We start from the raw sequence: 26183 nt of genomic DNA, 5'->3' as shown, positions 1-26183 counted from the left end.
CTTACTGATGAAGTGCAACTTTAAATCAGAAGAATGACATTACCGAATTAGCAAAAACATGATTACTGCAAAACATGGTAGGGCTTCCGCTTTCAAGAGTTTCAATCTGTCATCTAAAGGAAATGAATAGTAACTTACTTTGCTCATGGTGTCAGCCATTTTGAATTGTTACTCTCAACCTGACATAAAATGTTTCCAATTTCATTTGTTTTGTCAGCAACTTGCAGTTTCCATTGTGAAGCATACATTTCCCCCATTCTTCATATTGTTTTTTGTGATAGTGCTCGTTTGACCCCTCTGGCATTTCACACTACACAATTTCTATTGAGCCCTTTTGTATACTTATTACTGTCCCAAGTTTAACCTCAAAATCCTTGCCTTTGAAAATGCTCGTGCCTTTGTTGGCCACACATCTTCCCAATGTACATACAAGAGTCAATGTGATGTGGTTGAATTCTACTTCTCCGAAACCTTCCAAAACTCCTAGTCCCCTGTCATTCATTAGGAAGTTCCACCTTACTGCAATTGTCACCTATCATTGTCACCATTCACTGAGTGACCCAGTAAAATGAAACCCATTCCCAGACTTGATCATTTTCATCAGGATGCTATGAACTGCTCCCTAAAAAAAATCCCCTGATTATTTTAACTAAATCCCCATTACTGATCAGGGCCCATGAACTGAAAGACAGGACAGGACAGGCAATCTGAAAGGACAGGCAATCTGAAAGGACAGCTCTGAACAACCCTGGTCACCCCAGACTGATGTCTCCATGACACCCTGACTAAGTCACTTGAAGTCCCAAGCACTTGAACTACAGCACTGACTGCGGCCCTACCCCCTGGCCTGCAAGGACATGACCCCTCAGGTTCTAATCAGATCATACTCACCCCCTGGATTGGAATTGAATGAGTGCCTTTACAGATAGTGGTGGTTTTCACTGATTGATTGTTATCCTCGTTACTCCACTACAAGCAGCTCGCCTTTGATATTCACATGTAGCAGTGTGTTTGCAGTAGTGTGTTCTGAGTAAGGGTCAATGGAGCCAAAACATTAACTCTGATTTCTCTTCACAGATGCTGCCAGACCTGCTGAGTTTTTCCAGCAACTTCTGTCTTTGTTTCCAATTCTCCTCTCTTCACCAAGAATCTAAATGACACATCACATAACTCAGTATGCAACATGGCAACTGCAACCTTTAAATGTTTGTCCTTCCCATCATGTACCTATTGCCCCTTCTAAAGACATGCTCCATATGTGTCACCTCCTTGACCCTTTGCCCAAGCATTGGACATTGGCAAATGACCACCATCATCATCCCTGCTCTCAGACCAATTCACATACCACTTCATCCATTCAACACTTTACTTTACAGCCCAGAATACAAGGGAATTGCATCATTTTGCCACATCACTTTGTGTGCTGACACACATCTGTATTTTATGCACCTGTACAGGATGCAATTTATGGCTTATATTGCTTAGCTTTCACTCACTTTGAACTTATTTGGATGTTGCCAGCTCCATACCTCATATTTTTCAAATTGCTTTCTTAGAACACGTTTGCTGGCTTCAGCACTGACTTGTGGTTTGCACGCATCTCTTTGGGTTCATGTTAATTTCTTAGCACAGTCCTTAGTGTTCAGTGACAGGCTCCCAGGCTCTGTGGTTTGCATTGCCTTTTTCATGCAGAGGAAGGGTCAGGTAGCTTGTGATGCTGGAGAGTCAAGGAGGTGGACATGTCACTAAATGGCACTATGTTACTTCAAATTAGGAACATCCGCCACCCTTGCCTGGTTTGGTCTACATGTGACTCCAGAGCCACAGCAATGTGGTTGCCTCTCAACTGCCCTGTGAAATGGCCGAGCAAGCCACTCAGTTGTATCAATTGCTAGAAAGTCACAACAAAAAAATGAAACAGATGGACCACCTGGCATCAATCTTGGAACCGGAAAAGACAAACGGCAAAAACACAAGCAGCCCTGTCGACCATGCAAAGTCCTCCTTACCAACATCTGGGGGACTAGTGTGGAAATTGGGAGAGCTGTCTCACAGACTAGTCAAGCAACAGCCTGACATAATCTTTTCTTTCAGGGGAATTGAAAGTGGCTATACTTGCCACTCAATGACGAGATTTTGGAGTTGCAATTTAAGGCTTGAAGGGAAAATCAGGCAACGTTTCCTTATGTAACTGCACAGATTTTTCAATTTTCGCTGTATATTCCTATCATTATTTCAATGACTGGTATCACAGCAGTAAGAGGCAACTCCGAACTTGTTCTCTGTCCAGCTGCCTGGCTTGGATCTGAATTGACAGAGGATATTGGATCAAGCTGTAATAGAGTCTGGAGCTGAGTTAATCTGGCAAAATCACTACTGATTGAAAGTGCACTGATAATGCAATAATTGGCAGAATCTTGCTTCGAGTTTTTTGATAGAATGTACCGTATTGATTTTCCACATATTTAGGTAGATACCACGGTTGTAGCTGGAATACCTTGGCCCAAATTTGACCTCTTTTGATGCATCCCATAAATGTTTATTACTTACTTTCAGCAATTGTTAAAGTTAATCTTATAGCACTGCTTGGCTCACCCAACGTGATGCCTGCGGTTTTTTTATTTAGCTAATTTTAGGTATACCAAATATTTCACAATAATTTGCCTCATTAGTAAAATGGGAACACTGTGGTCACAGATGAAGCATTGCCCTTCGAGAATGCAATGAGCTGAACAGTTTGCATTGTTCCTCTATGACTGAGTGAGCACTTCTCCAATTCTACATGAACAGTCATCTGCTAAAGATACTGCTCCTGAATGACACTTTGGAAGACTTTAAGGCTTAATCTGTACTGGTGAGTGAAATATTTCCTTTTCTTCAATCATTTATATGAGTAAACATTATAAAAATATATATTTTGATATGTATTTTAACTGGCAACAATTCAGGCTGTAGTGAGCACAATCACTTACTTGTCTGTCAACGGTTACAGACTTGCATCTGGTTAAAAAGCTGATATGAAATCATTGTGTTGTAATCCTCATGATAACCCAATCAGTTACACAGACAAATGTTATCTGACGCTATGATATAGGAGACAATTTATTGTGGACATTGTGGCAAAGAATCATGGAATCCCTACTGTGTGGAATCAGGCCATTTGGCCCAACAAGTCCACACCGACCCTCTGAAGAGTAAATCACCCAGACCCATTCCCCTGCCCTATCACTCCACATTTCCCCTGACTAATACACCTAACCTACACATCCATGAACACTATGGGCAATTTAGCATGGCCAATTCACCTGACCTGCACATCTTTGGATTGTGGGTGGAAACTAGAGCACCTGGAAGAAACCCACGCAGACAAGCGGAGAATGTGCAAACTCCACACAGACAGTCACCTGAGACTGGAATCATACCTGGGTCCTTGGAGTTATGAGGCAGCAGTGCTAACCATTGAGCTACTGTGCCACCCAAAGTAAAGGACTTTTCCTGTTTCAAATGTTAGTAATCTCCGCATTACATAAGAGATGATAGGAAAATAAGGACAACAGTAACATTTTGAAATTGACTTATTAATTTCTGGGAGCACTTTGCTGTTTTTACTAAAGCACATTAGGAAAATGGGAAACACAGAACATAAGTAGCCATTTAAAAGGAAGTTGACTCACCTTGCTTTGTTAATTGAAAAGCCTAATAAAAATAATTAATATTGATCATTGTACAATCAATAACCTATGCATATGGATAATTGCACATGCAATTGCCTCAAGATTCTGAAAGGTTAATTGTAAAGAGGTATGTAATTTCTTTGAAAATAACAAGAAGCTGCTCTTTCTTTTAAACATTATTTTCTATGAGGGAAGTGGAACTACATCATGTGATGACAGCATACTTCATTTTATCTTGGAACAAATTCAATGACCAAGAAGCTAACATTGCAATTTTAAAGATAGAATTAATAAGATAGCTTCCTGTCAAATACATTTATGTTGAAACAGCTTGAAAATGTCATTATTCCTTTTAATGAACAATGATTAAAAATAGTGTAATATATGCCCCAACAGGTAAAGACTTTCAATCACTGAAATAGCTTAGTTTTATTCTCAATGGTAACAGAAAATGAACAAAAGACTCAAGAATTAGTCATAAAATCCCCACAGCATGGAATCAGGCCATTTTGCCCATTAAGTCCACACCAACCCTCTGAATAGCATCCTACCCAAACCCACCCTCCCCACCCTATCCCCACATTTCCCATGGTTAATCCAACTAAATCTAATGGGCAATTTAGCATGGCCAATCCACCTAACCTGTACATCTTTGGACTGTGGGAGGAATCCAGAGCACCCGGAGAAAACCCATGTAGACATGGGAGAATTCCACACAGAGTTGCCCAAGTGTAGAATCAAATCTGGGTCGTGGGTGCTGCAGGCAGTAGTGCTAACCACTGAACCACCGTGCCCCCAGCTTAAGACTTGTAAAAGTTCCCCACTTAATTAACAAAGATTATTCTGGAAATATGCAAGATGGAAGTGATTTCAATAATGTGATAAGAAATTTATTTTATTGTCTCAACTAGCATAGATGTAAAAGGAAGACAACACAAATTCTCCCATTTTGGTGCACACAAAATGGAAGTAGGTAGCACACAAATTTGGTGCAAACACCTCAATAACCTGAGTCACTTACCGTTCACCTCATCACACTGACAGCTGCATAATGGTAAAGAAGAAGTATGCTAGTGGTTGCCTGAAAACTCAGCAGTGAGCTGAGCAACATTGTATTGGCAGCAAAGGGGTGCAGCTAGTCTTATGTTCTTTAAGGCAGTCTATCCCTATTAAAGGTAAACTGATCCTCCTCAACACATCTGTAACAATGTCTATCATATCAAGGTAAACTGTAACTGATTGCTAATGTGCAATTTATAATGTCATGTGAACACACTGTCAGGAGAATTATTCATTGTTTTTCATCTGTCCCAAAGTTATTTGCCCAAACAAAAATAATGTATTCTTTCCACATACTGTGCCCAGCCTTCGATGGCAGGATTGAAGGAGTCAAGCTTCCCAAATAATGACATGATGCCAGAAATGCCTATCTGAACTCAAAGGTGACTGTTGCAAGTGAATTTCTGCATGAGGGTGCTTTTCTCTCGTCACCACTGAAATACTTCCACAGAGGCTGGTATCCCATCACCAAGTCACCCTTTATTTACATGTGGATTCCATGACACTGATGCAGCTCTCTCAGAGCCAGCTCTCAGAGTGAACAGGACACCTAGCACCCCTGTTTATATCTGTCAGCCAGGACTCCCTGATTAGATCAGATTAACCGCCCCAATCAGGGAGGTCACATTCTAAGAGATCCACCTGGTTGACCTCATTAAAATCACTACAAACCCTGTCGCTTATCTATGTGCTACTCTGCTAGGGAACGCCAGAATTTGCACTATTTACCAGTTCGGCCTCTTTCTGCAGTGCATCCTCAGGAACTGCAATGGCTGACAATCCTCAAAAGTCATCACTTCGACGCTGGGCAGTTAACCTGTACTGAATTTGGGGATGGGAGAAAAACATTCCACAATTTCTGAACTCCCACCCTCTCTGCTACGAGGTTAATAGATGTGTTGAAACACGACAGGTTTTGGAGGGTTTGAGCTAACTGGAAAGGCTGAATAGGCTGGGGCTGTTTGCCCTGGCGTATTGGAGGCTGAAGGGGGATCTTGCAGAGGTTTATAAAATCTTGAGGGGCATGAATAGAGTGAATAGACAAGGTCTTTTCCCTGGGTTGGAGGAAAGGCCTCATCAAGGAAATTAATGTGGTCTATCTTCTGTCAATCCAGTGTATGTCAGAAACTAAAAGACAACAACCCAACAATGAATGGCACAGCACACCAGGAAGCTAGAGGGCATAAGTTTAGGGTGAAAGGGAAAAGATTTGAAAAGGACCTAAGGGACAACTTTTTTATACAGAGACTGGTGCGTGTATGGAATGAGCTGCCAGAGGAAGTGTTGGAGACTAGTACAATTACAATATTTAAAAGGCATCTGGATGGGTGCATGAATCAGAAGGGTTTAGAGGGATAAGATCAAGTGCTGGCAAATGGGACTAACTTAATTTAGGATATCTGGTCGGCATGGAAGAGATGGACTGAACTGAAAATGTGTTGCTGGAAAAGCGCAGCAGGTCAGGCAGCATCCAAGGAACAGGAGAATCGACATTTCGGGCACAAGCCCTTCTTCAGGAATAAGGAAAGTGTGTCCAGCAGGCTAAGATAAAAGGTAGGGAGGAGGGACTTGGGGGAGGGGCATTGGAAATGCGATAGGTGGAAGGAGGTCAAGGTAAGGGTGATAGGCCGGAGTGGGGTGGGAGCGGAGAGGTCAGGAAGAAGATTGCAGGTTAGGAAGGCGGTGCTGAGTTCGAGGGATTTGACTGAGACAAGGTGGGGGGAGGAGAAATGAGGAAACTGGAGAAATCTGAGCTAATCCCTTGTGGTTGGAGGGTCCTTAGGCGGAAGATGAGGCGCTCTTCCTCCAACCATCGTGTTGCTATGGTCTGGCGATGGAGGAGTCCAAGGACCTGCATGTCCTTGGTGGAGTGGGAGGGGGAGTTGAAGTGTTGAGTTACGGGATGGTTGGGTTGGTTGGTCCGGGTGTCCCAGAGGTGTTCTCTGAAACGTTCCGCAAGTAGGCAGCCTGTCTCCCAATATAGAGGAGGCCACATCAGGTGCAGCGGATGCAATAGATGATGTGTGTGGAGGTGCAGGTGAATTTGTGGTGGATATGGAAGTATCCCTTGGGGCCTTGGAGGGAAGTAAGGGGGTAGGTGTGGGCGCAAGTTTTGCATTTCTTGCGGTTGCAGGGGAAGGTGCCGGGAGTGGAGGTTGGGTTGGTGGGGGGTGTGGACCTGACGAGGGAGTCATGGAGGGAGTGGTCTTTTCGGAACGCTGATAGGGGAGGGGAGGGAAATATATCCCTGGTGGTGGGGTCCGTTTGGAGGTGGCGGAAATGACGGCGGATGATACGCTGGACATGGAGGTTGGTGGGGTGGTAGGTGAGGACCAGTGGGGTTCTGTCCTGGTGGCGGTTGGAGGGGCAGGGCTCAAGGGCGGAGGAGCGGGGAGTGGAAGAGATGCGGTGGAGGGCATCGTCGACCACGTCTGGGGGGACATTGCGGTCCTTGAAGAAGGAGGCCATCTGGGTTGTACGGTTTTGGAACTGGTCCTCCTGGGAGCAGATGCGATGGAGATGAAGGAATTGGGAATATGGGATGGCGTTTTTACAGGGGGCAGGGTGGGTGGAGGTGTAGTCTAGGTAGCTGTGGGAGTTGGTCGGTTTATAATAAATGTCTGTGTTGATGCGGTCGCCAGAGATAGAAATGGAAAGGTCTAGGAAGGGGAGGGAGGAGTCTGAGACGGTCCAGGTGAATTTGAGGTCGGGGTGGAAGGTGTTGGTAAAGTCGATGAACTGTTCAACCTCCTCGTGGGAGCATGAGGCAGCGCCGATACAGTCATCGATGTAGCGGAGGAAAAGGGGGGGTGGTGCCAGTGTAGCTGCGGAAGATGGACTGTTCCACATATCGTACGAGATGGACTGAAGGACCTGTATCCGTGCTGTCTATCTTTATTACACTATGACTGTAAATGAGGCATTTTGAAATAATAACTGGGGAAAAAAACTGTTTTTGCTGGCTGGAAGACTGGCAGCAAAGTGCAATAGACCAGTGAGCCTGACTTCGGTGGTGAGAAAGTGGCGAGAGGGAATCCTGAGGGACAGGATGTACATGTATTTGGAAAGGCAAGGACTGATTCAGGATAGTCAATATGGTTTTATGCGTGGGAAATCATGACTCACAAATGATTGAGTTTTTTGAGGAAGTAACAAGAGGATTGATGAGGGCAGAGTGGTAGGTGTGATCTATATGGACTTCAGTAAGGCGTTCGACAAGGTTCCCCATGGGAGACTGATTAGCAAGGTTAGATCTCATGGAATACAGGGAGAACTAGCCATTTGGATCCAGAACTGGCTCAAAGGTAGAAGATGGTGGTGGAGGGTTGTTTTTCAGACTGGAGGCCTGTGATCAGTGGAGTGCCACCAGGCTCGGTGCTTGGTCCTCTACTTTTTGTCATTTACATAAATGATTTGGATGCGAGCATAAGAGGTACCGATAGTAAGTTTGCAGATGACACCAAAATTGGAGGTGTAGTTGACAGTGAAGAGGGTTTCCTCAGATTACAACAGGTTCTGGACCAGATGGGCCAATGGGCTGAGAAGTGGCAGATGGAATTTAATTCAGATAAATGCGAGGTGCTGCATTTTGGGAAAGCAAATCTTAGCAGGACTTATACACTTAATGGTAAGGGAGTGTTGCTGAACAAAGAGACCTTGGAGTGCAGATTCATAGCTCCTTGAAAGTGGAGTTGCAGGTAGATAGGATAATGAAGAAGGCGTTTGGAATGCTTTCTTTTATTGGTCAGAGTATTGAGTACAGGAGTTAGGAGGTCATGTTGCGGCTGGACAAGACATTGGTTGGGCCACTGTTGGAAAATTGTGTACAATTCTGGTCTCCTTCCTATTGGAAAGATGTTGTAAAACTTGAAAGGGTTCAGAAAAGATTTACAAGGATGTTGCCAGGGTTGGAGAATTTGAGCTAAAGGGAGAGGCTGAACGGGCTGGGCTGTTTTCCCTTGACCATCAGAGGCTGAGGGGTGACTTTACAGAGGTTTACAAAATTATGAGGGACATGGATAGGGTAAATAGACAAAGTCTTTTCCCTGGGGTTGGGGAGTCCAGAATTAGAGGGCATAGGTTTAGGGTGAGAGGGGAAGTGGTGGAGGCTGGTACAATTGCAACATTTAAGTGGCATTTGGATGGGTATATGAATAGGAAGGGTTTGGAGGGATATGGGCCGGGTGCTGGCAGGTGCGACTAGATTGGGTTATAGTTCTTGCCTAATACCATCAAAATCAGTCTTTCCCCAAGTTAGAACTTCAACTTTTCGATCTGGTCTATCCTTTTCTGTCACTATTTTAAAACGAATAGAATTATGGTCGCTGGCCCCAAAGTGGTCCCCCACTGACACCTCAGTTACCTGCCCTGCTTTATTTCATGTTACAATAATAAATCAAATCAAGTCAAAATAATAATAAAATGTAAAGATTGCTTTCCATGCTTCTAGCTGCACTGTAATTTATGGTATTTTTAAGCAAGACTGCAAATGGTAACCCTCTGACTGTGGTTTGTGGGCAAGCTGAGGCCAGCAGCTTTTTTTCTCACCAGTGGATTCCTTCTTTATAAAGAAATGCTGTTAAATTCTCCAGTTTTCTCCTCCTACCACAACAACATCACGTACACAATTAACAGCAAACCTGAGCAATCATTGTAGGAATCTTGATTTTGAAGCTTTTTTGGGAGCCTTTTTAATGATTTTGAATATTGTTATCCAGCTTTTGTATCTAAACAGCCTTAAAAATGAAAGATTTGTCATTTTCACAGGCTTTGGACATCTCACATTCCTTAATTACTGCTAATGAAATCCTTCTCAAGTGTAATCACTGTTATAGTGTAGGACACATGGCTGACAACTGGTGCAAAATACAACGCACAAACAGACTGCTGATGAAACCTCAGTGATAATTATTGGTGAAAACACTCAGGGAAATTCCACAGCTTTTCTTTAACAAGTGTCATTGAATCTTTTTTTTTTGCACTCACCTACCACAATAAAACTATGAAAAAGATTCATAGAGCACAGTGTTTAAGGAAATTAAGGAGTCCACTTCGAAACAAATGGTGGAACAGGATTTCAGACATTTGGTCTTTATTTTGAATCAGAGCTTTGCATTTACCTCCTCATTAGTCTGTTTGACCAAACTGAGTCTTCCTTTCTGAGTTATCCACTGTAGGATTCTTAGCCTCTGACCTGCTCTTGCAGTCACAGTATCTATATGGCTAGCACAGTTTAGTTTCTGGTCAAATGTGACCCCAGGATATTGATAGTGGTGGATCCAATGATGTTAATGCCATTGAGCTATCAAGGGGTGATGGTTAGATTCCTTCTTGTTGGAAATGGTCATTGCCTGGCACTTGCATGGCATGAATGTTATTTGCCAGGGGTCTGCCCAAGCCTGAATATTGTCCAGATCTTTCTGCATTTGGATGTGGACTACTTCAGTATGTGAGAACTCACGAATGATGGTGAATGTCATATTGTCATCAATGAACGTCTTCACTTATGACTTCATGATGGAGTGAAGGTTGTTGATGAAGCAACTGAAGATGGTTAGACGATGAGATACTCTTGCAGAGATGTCCTAAAGTTGAGATGACTGAATTCTAAGAACCGCCATCCTTGAGCTAGGTATGACTTCAACCAGCAGATTGTTTTCCTCTGATTTCCATTGTCTCTAGTTCTGCTGCGGAACCCTGATGCCACACATGGTCAAATGTGGGCTTAATGTTAAGGGCAGTCATTCTCACCCACCTCTGGAGTTCAACTCTTCCATCCATTATCACCCATTAGTATGTCAGTAAAGTAGAGGAAGGTATCATCAACAAGGCTGTCAAGCAGTACTTGCTTAGCAATAATCTGCTCACTAACATTCAGTTTGTACAGTTCCACCAGGGCATTATTGAGTTCAGACATTGAATGACCCTGGTGGAACTGCACAAACTGAATGTTAGTGAGCAGATTATTGTGAAGCAAGTTTTGCTTGATAGCCTTGTTGATGATACCTTCCTCTACTTTACTGACATACTAATGGGTGATAACTGCCTGAATTGGATTTTTCCTGTTCTTTCTTTACTGGACATACTTGAGTAATTTTCCTCATTATTGAGTCGATGCCATGTCCTCCTTCATATTTTTTTAATCTTGTCCATGACAGTTCAGTAAATGCTCTCCTCCCTAACAATGGAGTGCATTTTCACCAGAGTGCAGCGCCAGTCCTGGGGATGTGAGATGAGATCCTGCTGACTACACCAAATAACTGTTGTAGATCTGATTCAACCTCTTCACCTTTCACCACCTTATTTTGCAGCTCTAGGGGCACCTATGACTTACATGTTCTTGGCACATCATTTTGTGCACAGAGACATACATGCACGTCATCAGGATGCATCTTATGGCTACTTACTTCATTTTGATTTGCACTTACATTGAGACTGTCACTCTCCTGGTACTCCAAATTGCTTTCTTAGAATACACTCACTGGTTTCAGTGCTGAGTTACAGGCTGCCAGCCTCTGTAAATTGCAGAGGGAGAGGTGAGCAGCTCGTGATGGTGGGGAAAACTGATCAGGATAGACATATAACTGTGCCACACCAAGCCACATCAACATTACACCTATAGCACAGTTTATGTGACAACGTATTGCATATGCATCAAGAAAATGGCAATGCGTGAAAGTCAAAAGGAAGCAGTCCTTAGAGAAGTGAAGAGGATTGTGGTCAAGAGGGGTACTGCCACAGTCAGTCAAAGAGTTGGTCTGATTCCTGTCCCAGCGGTTGGTGATGGTCAATCAGATGCTTGGTTCTACCAGTGTTGTCAGAGCTGCCTTCTCGCAGTCTGGTGTTTCAGCTACAGACAGTCCTGAAGGTCAAGTGCGATCAGTCCAGTGGTTACAGGTAGGTCAGTTGGGGTGCTGAGACATAATTTCTGGGGTGAGTTGATCCTTCCTACAATGAGACAAAGAGGATACATTGAGTGCAATGGAAGTGGATGAAACAACAGTTAACTGTGATGCAGGAGCAAGAGGGGTGGTGAGATATCCCGAGATGCAGTGGACAGAAGATGTGAGTAATTTGGGTGAGAGTATTGAGTGGACATGATGCATAGTGAGAGCTTTGGTTCAAGAATCTGGGTGAGAGAAATGTGCGGCAACAAAGTTAGATTCAATGGTGGTCTGAGGTAGCAGAGTGAAAATGCTGGTAGTTACCTTGTGGTAAAGGATGGTTGATCTTCTTCCTGCACACCTTGATTGTTTTTTTAGTTTGGGACACAGCACTGCCTTGTGGTACAATTTAAGTCCAAAGTGCTTAGTCTGCTTGTGAGACCTCCTGAGGCAAGAAAAATGATTGACCACCTCTCCACCATTTCAAACATCCACTAGGCCCGAACCAACAAAGTGGGGAGTGAGCTTATCTTTTTGATTTGGTTTGATATAATACTATCACATGTGCCTAGGTACAGTGAAACGTTTTGTTCTGTATGCGGTACAGGCAGATCATACCATACAAAGATCATAGGGTGATAGAACAGAGTGAGCAATTCAAAGTTACAACTGCAAAGAATGTGCACAAAAATCAAGATCAACATGAGATTTGAAACTTGAGAGTTTCAGTCAGAAGTCTAATAACAGCAGGGAAGGAATTGTTCTTGAACCTATTGGTATGTGTGTTTAAACTTTTGTATCTTCCGCCTGATGGAAGAGGTTGTATGAGATTATAACCGGGGTGGGAGGGGTCTTTGATGATGTTGGCTGTGTTTCTGAGGCAGGGAGAAGCATAGATGGAATCAATGAATTGAAGATTGGCTTGTGTGATGGGCTGGGCTTTGTCCACAACATTTTGCAGGGCCACATCTTCAACAATGAGGCTTGAATGCCACAGTGTGAGAGGTGGATCCTGCCTTGTAACATGTGAAATGATTTGCAGCTGATCTTTAAACATAGTGACAGAGGCATGTGGAGTGAATGTAACAAGTTCAGCCAGGTGGATCTCATGGAATATGAGTTCTCTGATTGGAGCTGTTAATCTGGTCCAATCAGGGAGTCCTCACTGACAGATATGAACAGGCGTGTCAGACATCCTGGTCACTCTGATAACTGGCTCTGAGGAAGCTGGATCCGTGCCTAGTACTATGTATGTATAAATAAAGGATAACTTGGTGACAGATTATCAGCCTCTATGGAGTTATTTTTGCAGTGGCAAATTCTTCAACCTTGCTGGCCATGTGATTTGCCAAGTACCCAAATGCTGTTGCATATTTAATAAAGTGAGAAGTGGAAAATTGCATGACAGAACTAGCTCCAGGCCAGGGAGGGCTCATACTCAATAAAACACTTTGACTAAAAAATGGGAAAATCCCACGCTATGTTTCAAAGACAGACTAATGGAGTTAATGTGCTGATTAATTCCAAGTGTGATTCAATGCTGGAGCAAACTGAATCTCTTGCTACTGTTTCTATGTCCCTACATGCCACAAAATGTACATCTTACTGTGATGTGACCAGCTACAGCTTTCAGTATTTTCTGTTTTCTCCACCAGAGGTCCAGGAGTGGTGTGAATCTGTCACTCACAAACATATTTCATTCAGTACACCTTTGTGAGACACAACAAGAACACTAATTTTTAATCTGCTGTCATTTATATTCCATTTAGGCAAAGCATACTTCACCCAGTACCTTGGTGGAATCTGCAGGCTGATGAACAGTCAGCACTTACGAGATTTTTACACACAAATCAGATCTGCGACTCTCTCGAAGAGAAATTGCTTTAACTTTCCACGGGGATATTTCAATATCTCAAAATCAAAGAGAAAATGGTGAGTCATTTTGATTTTTCATTTTTAGCGTGAGCTTGTGCAATGTTCCCACAAGTGGTAAAGATTACTCAAAATCTTTATTTCTATCATTTATTTTAACTCTTTGCCCTTTTCCTCCACCACCCCCTCCACCCTCATGGCTGAAGCATGTGATTGCCCTCCAATCTGGGCATGAAAAGCACTGGAGATTAAGGCGACCCTTGACAACTGCGAACAAGAGTTTGGTAACACCCAACTACAGACTCTTGTTACTTCAGCATCTACAAAATAAGCCTGTCCCTGCCTGTGATCTAAAGATGAAGGAGAGAATAGTTGAGGATCATGGTGAGAGATAGCAACATCTCATATTTGATGCTCACACCACCACATACATATGAAACAGCTTCCCAGCAAATGCAATGACAGCACCAAAATCAGTGAAATCCCTATTAAACATTGTCTCTATATGATTGCTAAGCATCTCTTAAGAAGTGGAGATCAGAAGAATAAATGGCTGTACAGTGCCTCATAGAAACAACATTGAATTTTACCACAGAAACATCTGTTCAATACAACTAGTCTATGTTTTATCCCAACTTAGACAGTGGTCCTAATCCTATATGCCTCTTATGTGAGGGTTAAAGAAAAATGATAATATTTTACTCTACTGCACTACTCTGTCTATCTCTTGAAATAGTTTGTAGGTTTCAATGAGATAACATCTTATTCTTCAAACGCTAAATTTGCCAATTTGCAAAATCTCTTCGTAGAACAGTCATGCCCTCTGTGAGCAAGTCTGGTGAACCTTCATTAGATTCCCTCTAATGCAATAATATCTTTCCTGAAATAAGGAGACCAAACCTGCATACACTGCTCCTAGTTCAGTGTTAGCAAGCTCCTGTACAATTTTAGCAATATGTCACTCCTCCTGTACTCAAATCTTCTTGTGTTAAAGATTAAAATTCCAGAAGCCTTCCTGGTAACTTGCGCATTTGCTTGTTAGCATTCAGTGACTTATTGACAAGGGTCCCATTGCATATTTACACTTTCTAACTTTATAACCCATTCATCATTTAAGAAATATTCTTAAATCTGAACTGCCTACCAAAGTGGATAACCTCATGTTTTTCTGCATTATACTCAGTCTGCCTTGCTCCTGCCCAATCTTACTAAAGTATGTCCAAATCCTCCTGAAAATATTTTATATTCCTCGCAACACAAATTCCTCCTTAGCTTTATGTCAATTGTGAAAATGTTCGATTTGGTTGCAAGATCTAAATCTTTAAAAGATATTGTGAATAACTGGATGGGGCCCAAGTCCTGATCCCTGTGATATCCCATTGGTCACAACCTGTCATTGGGAGAGTGGCCCATCAATCCAAGCCAAGTGATTTAATTTTGCTAAACAACCTCCTATGGAGGAATCTTATCAATAGCCTTCTGAAAATCCAAATATATTTCATCCATTGATTCTCCCCTTTATCAATTTTTTTAGTATCAATCTCAATAATTTAGCATGTTTACCAAACATGATTTTCCATTCACAAATCCATGCTGACTCTGCTCAACCTAATCATTGCTATTTAACTGTCTATCTATTGTGTCCTTTGTTTGATTTTAGATGTTCCCTTGCTCCTTTCTTAAATAGTTGGAAGACATTTTCAATCTTCCAATCATTCCAGAATCTAAGGAATTTTGGAAGATATTCAATATCTCAGTAGCCACCTAACACCCTGGGAGGTAGGCTATAATATCCTGTGAATATAGATTTCAATTTGCAAATTTTAACCAGATCCCTGACTTCAAATCATTGCCTCTGAGCTTATTATATGAAAAATTCAGGAGTAATTTATGATTTCATCAACAGACAAAATATGACGCTCAGCATTTATCGTCTCTTGAATATTACATTAGTCAACAGCAGTTTGCGACCCTTGCGAAATATTTTCCTGTTACTTGCAAAATAAATTTGGGAAATTCTGGTAGGCAATGTAATGGAAACTTTTAATATGATGTCATTGAAAAACGTTTCACTGCTGTGTGTGCCTGCCTATATTCAATTATGAAATAATGATTTTTAAATATACAGGTGTATTAGTTTCTATGTATGTACATGATGCAATAATTTAGTTACAAATAAATAACTTTGAAATATATAATTATATGTAAAATGGTGCACATTTGTATTTCCTCTTTGGATTGGGATATCAGGGAATCTGATTGCCTCTTAGGTGACTCTGCAGTCATCTATATAAATATTAACAACCTTTTATTTAAAGATAAATCATATGCACAGTCATGGACCTGCACAAGCTCAGAGTGACTCCTCTATCAGATGATTCGGATAGTGGAGCAGTCCATGTTCAAATGCAACAAGATCTGAACATTATCCAAACTTAGGCTGACAAGTGGCAAGTAACATTCACGTCATTCAAATACCAGGTTATAACCATCACCAATAAGAGATGATCTCATGTCTGTCCCTCGACATTCAATGGTGTTACCATCACTGAATTGTTCACTATCAACATCCTAGGGTTACCATTGACCATAAACTGAACTAGGTTGACTACAAAAACAAAGTGGCTACAACAGCAGATCAGAGGCTAGGGATACTGCAGTGATTAAGTCACTTCCTGATTTGCCCAAACCTATCCACCATCCACAAGGCACAAGTCAGGAATGTGATGGAATACTCCCTACTTGCCTGGATGGGTGCAGCTCCAACAGCATTCAAGATGCTTGACACCATCCAGGATAAAGCAGCTCACATGACTGTCACCACACCCACAAGCATTCACTCCCTCCAGCACTAATGATCAATGGCTGCAATGTGTACAATCTACACGATGCATGGCAGAAATCTACCAAATTTCCTTGGACAACAAACCCATGGCCACTTCAATCCAGAAAGTCAAGGGCAGCTGATACATGGGAACACCACCACCTACAAATTCCTCTCCAAGCCACCCACTATTCACAGTTGCTGAGTCAAAATCCTGGAATTCCCATCATCAGAGCAATGTGAGTCTAAGCAGAGCTCGCAGACTGCAGCAATGCAAGAAGGTGGCTCACCACCATCTTCTCAATATCAACTTGGGACATGCAATAAATGTTGGCCAGCCAACAATGTCCCTGTCCCACAATAAGTAAAGCTCTGCAGCTCACTCTTATTTGTAAAATCTTAGATCACAATTACATTATGATCTCCAAGACCCTTTAAGCCCTGTTAACCCTTTACTCCAAAATATGTAGAAATAGTTTATGTATATATAAATAAATAACTATTTCCACATCTTCTGGAGTAAAGGGTTATCAGGGGTTAAAGGGTCTAAGAGATCATAAAGTAATTCTAAATATATATAGAATCAGCACACAGAGTTTTCTGAAGCCTGGCATTTCCTTTTATTAGAGTCTTTAGGTTGAATTTCCCCAGCTCTGGAATGATGTGGGCAAAAGTGAGTCCGTTTTGAATGGTGAGTTGAGAGCTCCACTTGTGAGTACCCAATCTCTTCTCATTTAGATGCACTTTCCTTCTCTCCCACATGCTGGAGAGAAACCCCAGACTGAGATGGTTCTAAACGTGCTAGTCAGAGTGGGTACCTGAAGGCTCCAACTCATCATTTGTTCCTTAAGGCCTCCATCTCAGCCAAAACTTCCCAATATCTCCTTCGGCAGAGATTGCCTACATGCCCAGTCCATGGAAGTTGGCATTGGATATGCACCATACTCAGCACATCACCAGGGCACATCTCTAACTCATTTAATTTATAGTTATCCACTTCACTTGAGCATTTTTTTAAAAATGTTTTTATTGAAAAAAATTCTTCTTTACAAAATTATAAAGTAACAAAAATATGAAAATATAACATTATCACAGCATAAACAACAACAATAAACAAGAAGCTAACTACTATACTACTCCACAAAAAAAGTCTCAACTACACTCATTCCACATCAATAAATAAATAAGTAAATAAATAACACTGCTCAGCGTAACAAGACCTCAGCTCTCAACCTTCAAGAGCATCAGTTATTAAACCCATGTTTGTTTGAAATTCTTCCTCTCAGGACATTAGCCTTATTAAGCCAAAACACCATTTTGAGACAAAAGCTCTAATTAAAATGGCGGAACGATCTGCTTTCAAATAATTCAAAAAGGGCTGCCATGTCTTATAAAAATTGTCTATTTTCTGGTGCACCATATTTATCAAGCCATAGAGGTGTACAGTGTGGAAACAGACCCTTCGGTCCAACCTGTCCATGCCGACCAGATATCCCAACTCAATCTAGTCCCACCTGCCAGCACCGGCCCATATCCCTCCAAACCCTTCCTATTCATATACCCATCCAAATGCCTCTTAAATGTTGCAATTGTACCAGCCTCCACCACATCCTCTGGCAGCTCATCAATACACGTGCCACCCTCTGCATGAAAAAGTTGCCCCTTAGGTCTCTTTTATATCTTTCCCCTCTCACCCTAAACCTATGCCCTCTAGTTCTGGACTGCCCGACCCCCGGGAAAAGACTTTGTCTATTTATCCTATCCATGCCCCTCATAATTTTGTAAACCTCTATAAGGTCACCCCTCAGCCTCTGACGCTCCAGGGAAAACAGCCCCAGCCTGTTCAGCCTCTCCCTGTAGCTCAGATCCTCCAACCCTGGCAACATCCTTGTAAATCTTTTCTGAACCCTTTCAAGTTTCACAACATCTTTCCGATAGGAAGGAAACCAGAATTGCATGCAATATTCCAACAATGGCCTAACCAATGTCCTGTACAGCCGCAACATGACCTCCCAACTCCTGTACTCAATACTCTGACCAATAAAGGAAAGCATACCAAACGCCTTCTTCACTATCCTATCAACCTGTGACTCCACTTTCAAGGAGCTATGAACCTGCACTCCAAGGTCTCTTTGTTTTGCAACACTCTCTAGGACCTTACCATTAAGTCCTGCTAAGATTTGCTTTCCCAAAATGCAGCACCTCGCATTTATCTAGATTAAATTCTATCTGCCACTTCTCAGCCCATTGGCCCATCTGGTCCAGATCCTGTTGTAATCTGAGGTAACCCTCTTCACTCTCCACTATACCTCCAACTTTGATGTCATCTGCAAATTTACTAATGGTACCTCTTATGCTTGCATCCAAATCATTTTTGTAAATAACAATATGTAGAGGACTCAGCACCGATACTTGTGACACTCCACTGGTCCCAGGTCTCCAGTCTGAAAAATCCTCCACCACCTCCACCTTTGAGCCAGTTCTGTATCCAAATGGATAGTTCTCACTGTATTCCGTGAGGTCCAACCTTTCTAATTAGTCTCCCATGGGGAACGTTGTCAAATGCCTTACCAAAGTTCATATAGATCACATCTACCGCTCTGCCCTCATCAATCCTCTTTGTTACTTCTTCAAAAAAAGTCAATCAAGTTTTGTATTTCAGAATTAAATTATGCCACCCCGGGGGGTTCTCAGACACCCTACACATCAGAACGTTCTTCCTTGCACATAAAAGTGAGGATGCTTAAAAGCTTTCTCCTATGTACATCTAAGGGAGATAAATTCAGCAAACCCAGGAGAAGTGAAAATGGATCCATCTTGACTTCAATTCCCAAGACCCTCTCTATCACTTCTACGTTTTGATGGCTACTGACACCTTTCATTCCAAAGCTGAGGCCAGGACACCCTGCATGCAGGAACAACCAGTCAGCTCTTGGAGTTGTGCATCTCAAGGCTCCTCATTTGCTCTATTAGTTCCCATTCATTTTGTGCCTACTCAGATGCTGATATCATCTCTGTTTTGTCTTTTTGTGCTTTGCTACCTCATTCAGAACTTAATATTGTGAAATACTTCTGCATTGTCTCGCAGTTCAGCGCAGGCACAAGGTTAGGCTGCTTGTCATGGATGTTAGTGGTGATCAGTCAAAGGAGTTGATGTGTTACTGTGCAATGTCAATCTCACACCTTCACCATGTGCCAGCAGTGTACCTGACAAACACATCAAATGTTCAACTAACAGCCACTTCTCAAGGTCTAAGAGTGTAGTTCTCAGTTAGGTCAAGGGGGACTGTTGTCAGTTGGTGGTCCTGCCTTAATCTGCCATGTCCTATGTCAGTTCAGGGGCTTGGACACGGTCAACCGGCTGCTTGGGATGGTTCGGGTCAAGAGTTCTGCTGCCCAAGGACTGGACCACCTTCCGTCCTACAGGCCCAGCACAAACAGTACAGGGATTTGCTGAAAGTCAGTCCTGGAGCTGCATGGAGACCAGTAAGGGGCCTGACCATTGATCAGTTGGAGGTACCCATCCAAGAAGGTTGAGGAGTGTGCTATCAGGTCCATTACTGTAATGAGTCTAGGTTAGTGTGGTGCTGGAAAAGCACAGCAGTTCTGGCATTTTTACCATTACTGTAATGAGCATGTTGAGGAAGTCAGTTGTAGATATTGGAAGCAGCATAATGGGGTGCAGATGAGACAATAAATGTGAAGGAGCGTGACAAAAGGCAAATGCCCCTTTGATGATTGCCTGCGAATACTTCAGCTTCAGAGATGACTATTTTAAATCTGTAATAACTAGTAACATGCTAAAGATTGCTGGTGACCAGGATATTTTCAAAAGACAAATAATCCCGGTTTATTTTCAGAGCAATACAGCCTTTCTTGCTGTTTTGTCAAAATTCTTTTTGTTTTTTCTGTTGTTCAAGAAAAGCTAACATTTTCAAACATTTGAAGTCTTTCCAGCATGTGGAAAGACTCCTACACTGAACAGTGAGTAGATGTTATGCCACACTGTGTGACAAAGAAAGACTATCACAGCCTTAGATAGGGTTCTAACATGGCACGAAGGATGGGTAGTCTGTGGAACTTGGTCGTTATTGCAGTTATAATGACTGTCAGCCAAAGAGGTGATGATATAAAATGGCAGTACATTTATGAATGGGAGCTTAGGTTTGCAATGAAGTATCCCTGTGCCACCTATGCACCCTCAAAAGCTCTTCATATTCATTCCCCTCCCACTACATACAATGTGACGGGCAGTTTCAGGCTGGCTGTGATTGACCAAGTGCACCACAGAGATTTAAACATGGTGTCAGCCCCAGAAATCACTGGAGATTCCAGTAATGGCAATTACCTCCGCTGTTGGCGAGTGCGTGATAGCAGAAGTAGCCGGGCGGGGGGAGCGTGTCGTAGAGGCATGGTATATACTTAACAAGGTGAACTGTATAAAACTGCATGAGAAAACATATTAGGGCTCATGAACAGAAACACCCAGAAAGTAACATTTAGCCAATTTTTCCATAATTCAGCCATGTCTATATTCTATGTGTGACAACTTTATGAATCATGAGCAGAAATTTTAACAGAAAAGTATTATATTTGTACACAGAAAATGATTAATAACACCAACTTCCTGTTTTGATTTATTTTAATTTTCCTTAGGTCAAAGCAACATCAGCTTCAGCACTAATTTTACTGTGCTTCCTCTTTCTACTCAAAATTGTTGTACCGCTCACACCCAGATGGATTCCCAGAAGCCTCCCATGTGATGTGAGTATAGGGAATAATGGCTCCTCTATTCAAGTAGACTGCAGAAGCAACCGGCTTCAAAATATACCAGCAAATATTCCTGCAAATACAACAAGTCTGAATCTGGCAAATAATCAGATTTCGTACATTTCCAGTTACCATTTCTCCAACTTACAAAACCTAACCAAACTAGATTTGAGTTGGAACCTTTCACCTGGGAAGAGCATGGTTATTGAAAATGACAGCTTCTCCTCCCTGAAAAATCTACAAGAGTTATACCTGGATCAAAACCACCTCGATAAAATCCCTAAGAAACTCTCACTTAGTTTACAACTACTCAGCCTCAATGGCAGTAAGATTCTAAATGTAACAAAAGAGGACCTACCCGATCTGTCAAACATAGAAATACTTCACTTGTCACAAAACTGTTACTATCACAATCCGTGCAATGTCTCCAATCATATAGGTGATGGGGCATTTTCAAGTGGCAACAAACTGAAAACTCTATCGCTTGGCTCAAATAATTTAACCTCTGTTCCTCGAAAGCTGCCAGAAACATTAAGTTCATTATATCTCCATAAAAACAAGATTCAAATTATAAACCATGATGATTTTGAACATCTGATTGATCTGGAATACCTTGACTTATCTCAAAACTGTCCCAGATGTTTTAATGCTCCATTTCCATGTGAACCCTGCCCGGGAGATAGCTCAATGCACATCCATCTCTATGCTTTTCAAAGACTTTCAAAGTTACAGACATTAATTCTTTCCAGCAACAGCCTCCGTAAAATACAAAGTGACTGGTTTCAGAATTGTACAAACTTGAAGGTTTTACATCTTCAAATGAATTTTTTGATTGATGAAATCGCTACTGGAGACTTTTTAAACTACCTACCCAGGCTAGAAGAATTAGACTTGTCATTCAACTATAAAATAGCTCGATATCTCAAAAACATAAATCTTTCAAGAAACTTTTCCAAATTAGTTGCTTTGAGAGAATTAATTATTAAAGGTTATGTTTTCAAACAACTCGAATCCCAGGATCTGAAACCATTGTACATTCTTAACAATCTTACTGTTCTCAACCTTGGAACAAATTTCATTAAGCAGGCAAACTTGACAATCATCCAAAAATCTACATCACTAAAGATAGTAGATCTTTCAGAAAATAGAATATCACCTCCATCAGTCAACAGAAATCTTCTACATGATTCAACATATAAAGATAAACCTTTCCCATTTGCAGAGTCAAGTTTACAAAAGCCAAATTTACTGCCAGGATATGCCCATCTTGGATATGAATCCCTTAATGATGATGATAACAATATCCTTGGACCAAAGATGCAGTGGGCTTGTCATTCGTATGGGATGACATTGGATTTGAGTTTGAATAATATTTTCTTCATCAGCCCAAAGCAGTTTAAAGGCTTTGAGAAAATAAGGTGCCTGAATTTGTCAGCAAATGCAATTGGGCAAGCTTTAAATGGGACTGAGTTTGTTTCCTTGCCAAATTTGAAATATTTAGATCTTTCTTATAATCGACTTGATCCAGCTTATGATAATGCTTTTAAAGAACTGTGGCAACTGGAAGTATTGGACTTAAGTCACAACCCACACTATTTTATCGTTGAGGGTGTGACACATAAAATGGGATTTATTGAAAACCTTAAATATTTGAAAGTGTTAAATTTAAGCAACAATGGTATCTTCACCTTAACAGAGAAAGGATTAAACAGTGCCTCTTTGGAAGTTTTGAAATTCCGTGGAAATCGGTTGGATATTTTGTGGAAGAAGGAGGATTGTAGATATATAAACTTATTTAAAAATCTAACAAATTTGACCTATCTTGATTTATCTTACAATCAACTCGAGCACATCCCATCTGAAATCTATGAAAACTTACCACGTAATTTATCATACTTGTCTTTGAGCCATAACAAACTAAAAATGTTTAATTGGGATGAACTTCACTTATCGAAGAACTTGCTGACTTTAGATTTGAGCCACAATTACTTAACCATTGTCCCAGATAGGCTGTATAATTGCACCAAGTCCCTCCGAAAACTGTTGCTGAAAGATAATAAAATCATTCAACTTCCCATAAGTTTCTTTACATCAGCAAACAGAGTAAAGTATCTTGATATAAGTTATAACAAAATTAAAATATTGCAGCAGACAGTTTTTCCAACAAGTGAACAACTTTTCTTGGAAGTTCTGGTTTTAAAAGGGAATCCATTTTATTGCATTTGTGAACTTGTGCCATTTATTGCTTGGATTAATACATGCGATCTGGACATTCCTCAGTTGGCCACTGATGTTACCTGTGAATCTCCTGAAAGTCATCGAGGACAAAGCATTATTCTCCTTGATCAGCACACATGCACAATGAATGATCTTGCAGCATCACTAAGTTTGGCTTCTGCCATCATCATTTTTTGCACATTGCTTATGGCATTGACCCATCATTTGTTTTACTGGGATGTATGGTACTTGTACAACTTATGCACTTCTAAGCTGAACGAGTATCAGTATCGCACTCTTAAAGTACAGAGCTGGTCCTATGATGCATTCATTGCTTATGACACTTCAGATCTGGCTGTGACAGACTGGGTTGTCAATGAATTATTGGTTCATTTGGAAGATAAAGGTGAAAGGCAATTTTGCCTCTGTTTGGAAGAGAGAGATTGGGAATTAGGAATGCCTGTTGTCGAGAATCTTTCTCAAAGCATTCATAAGAGCAAAAAGACCGTGTTCTTGCTCACAAGGAAGTATGTCAAGACTGGAACTTTCAAAACAGCCTTTTACATGGCTCACCAAAGACTAATGGATAAAAATGAAGATGTGATCGTGTTGATCCTGCTGGAACCTGTTTTAATAAACTCAAAATATCTGAAATTAAGGAAGAGGTTATGTCGCAGCTCTGTGTTACATTGGCCTAAAAATCCTAATTCTGAAGACTTTTTCTGGCAATGCTTAAGAAACGCAATAACAGCAAACAATAAGTCAAGATACAATACAATTGCAGAATTCACTTGACTCCATTTAAGCCATTTTATTTTTTTTTACTCTGCATGATACCCAATAAGTGATCACATGGGCTACAAACTCCAATGTACTTGCTTGTCCATCCATCCTCAAGTATGGCTTGATCACTTAAGCTTAATTGTACCTTTCTTTTATGGAACTACGGTAAACTGAAGACAAAGAAGAAGTCTAAAATTCTCGTCTCCCTTTTTGACAATAAGCTGTCAAATGTTTTCCTCCAGCTGCTACTTTTGCTGTGAGGTTTTCAGGAATTTGTTTCAGTGTGTATAATATTAAACATTCCTCTTCTAAGTGAACTGATCAAACCACTTCTCCATCTGATCATTCACAATGTGCATATTATACATTTCCACCCTCACCCACCCATCATCATAAAATATATATTGTCCTTTAAGAGTACCAGTTAATCCTTCAATTTCCTCACTTGGACACTACACTTCTCCCATGCCTGTAACATCAGTAACTTCACACTTTTGATTTAAATGTCCTTCAAAACCTTCCATCATCAAATCATAATCTCACATAACCAAATATTGCTCACCTGCATTATTCCCCTTCTCTCTAAATTAATGCCACAACATCATCAATTCCACCTTCTTCAACTTGCCTCAGTTTCTCTCCTGGTTCCTTCACATCTGTTGTGTCATTGACATTACTTCATCCCAGGTGGACTCTTCTCTCCTGGCTGCACTTTTGGTTGTAATATCCTTGTTACCCTCTTCACCATTTACATTCAATCTCTTAAAACATGGAGTCAATTTCCACATGCATGTTAGAGATGCTTGTTATTTAAATTTACTCCGTCCAACAACTATCCTGCATAAGATTCTGGATGAGCCATATATGGCATTAGTTTAATGTCAACAAAGCTAAAAAGATTGTATAGAGATTCCAAAGCAGCTATAATTTACTCCATCAATCTCCCCAGCATCCACCATAGACTGAATCTGAATGTATAGGATTTTCTGTTGGACACCATTTGCAACTCCCTCTTCCACATTTCAATTTAAGGAAGCCGGTTGCCCATTTCTGTTCCTGTCAGTCAATAAAATTTAAGTTCCTACTTATGTGATCTTGAATCTGGGTTCTTTTGACTCACTTCTTGCTGTCTTTCATGCTATCTCCTCTCATGTCCTTTGTCACTTCTTGCAATGGAACTCTGGCCCATGTTCTCACTCTTCACTAGTTATCAATAGAGGAAACTATATAATTAACAATATACTATAATAGTTATTCAATACTTTAAAACTTTGCCTATTATTCTGTAAGACAAGGCAAAATTGTATTCATAACACATTGTCAATTTAAAATAGTTAAGTACACGCTGTTTCTGAAAATATTTACATTCTTTTGTTTGAGGGAAGAAGTGTTCTGTTTTATTTTTTACAGCAAGGCTGCTGTGCTCCTTTGTTTACTATATGGTGCCATAATAAACTATTTTTGCCTTTTTTTAAGATATCTAAAGTTTCATTTGAATTTAATGTTAAGCAAGCAAACCTGGTCAGGTCCTAATTTTCAAGTTGATGACCAGCATGACTTCTATGTAAGCAGTGCCTGCTGGTGGTCTTTAGAGGTAATTACAAGAGTGTTTCCAGGACAGCTTGACCCTGTATTCATCAAAGTAATGATAGCTTCTAAACAAACTCTTCACACATGTTATTACACATCCCCGTTCCAGATGGGATTGGAACCCCGTCATAAAACTAGTCCTTTTTCTCAAAGTTACTGCACCCTTGACTTTTTTTTCAGAGGGGTCTTAAATCAGCCCAACCTCCGAAATGGCTGACTTAGTGCAGAGATGAATGATTTATTGGTGCCCATTTTGTTTACCCCTAAACAAATGATACCTCAGGCCAAAGGCTTTCATGTTTTAGAAATAACTTGTATAAGAAAGGGGAATGGCCAGTCCTGGCAACCGAGGTTTTTTAGTTCATTTGCAGCAGGGTATGTGTGAAACAAGCTGCTGGATTTCTCTCTCTCCTGGCAAACTGTAAGCCTTTGCTTGATTTTACCTTTTGTACTAAGGAATGTGTGTATTGGGACTGTTGCATGTATTTTTGGAACAGCATCATTAAGTCA

General features: G+C 41.1%; 1 protein-coding gene across 2 annotated transcripts; it reads left to right on the top strand.

The window, feature by feature from the left end:
* Positions 1-2743: 2743 nt before the first annotated feature.
* LOC140486159 (toll-like receptor 7) lies at positions 2744-26183 on the top strand. 2 transcript variants are annotated; one of them, XR_011962532.1, is made up of 3 exons: positions 2744-2854; positions 13387-13549; positions 13696-13808. XR_011962532.1 is itself a non-coding variant. In XM_072584861.1 (3 exons), exons 2-3 carry the CDS (start codon positions 13547-13549, stop codon positions 24093-24095), a joined length of 3129 nt encoding a protein of 1042 aa, XP_072440962.1. In that variant the 5' UTR covers positions 2744-2854; positions 13387-13546; the 3' UTR covers positions 24096-26183. The 2 variants fall into 2 exon arrangements, 1 of the variants encoding a protein (XP_072440962.1); XM_072584861.1 differs by lacking the exon at positions 13696-13808 and adding an exon at positions 20970-26183.

The sequence above is a fragment of the Chiloscyllium punctatum genome, chromosome 15 (genome assembly GCF_047496795.1).
Source record: "Chiloscyllium punctatum isolate Juve2018m chromosome 15, sChiPun1.3, whole genome shotgun sequence".
Classification (NCBI taxonomy): domain Eukaryota; kingdom Metazoa; phylum Chordata; class Chondrichthyes; order Orectolobiformes; family Hemiscylliidae; genus Chiloscyllium; species Chiloscyllium punctatum.
The sequence above is the reverse complement of the archived record's forward strand: the minus strand, read 5'-3'. Positions and strand labels throughout refer to the sequence as shown.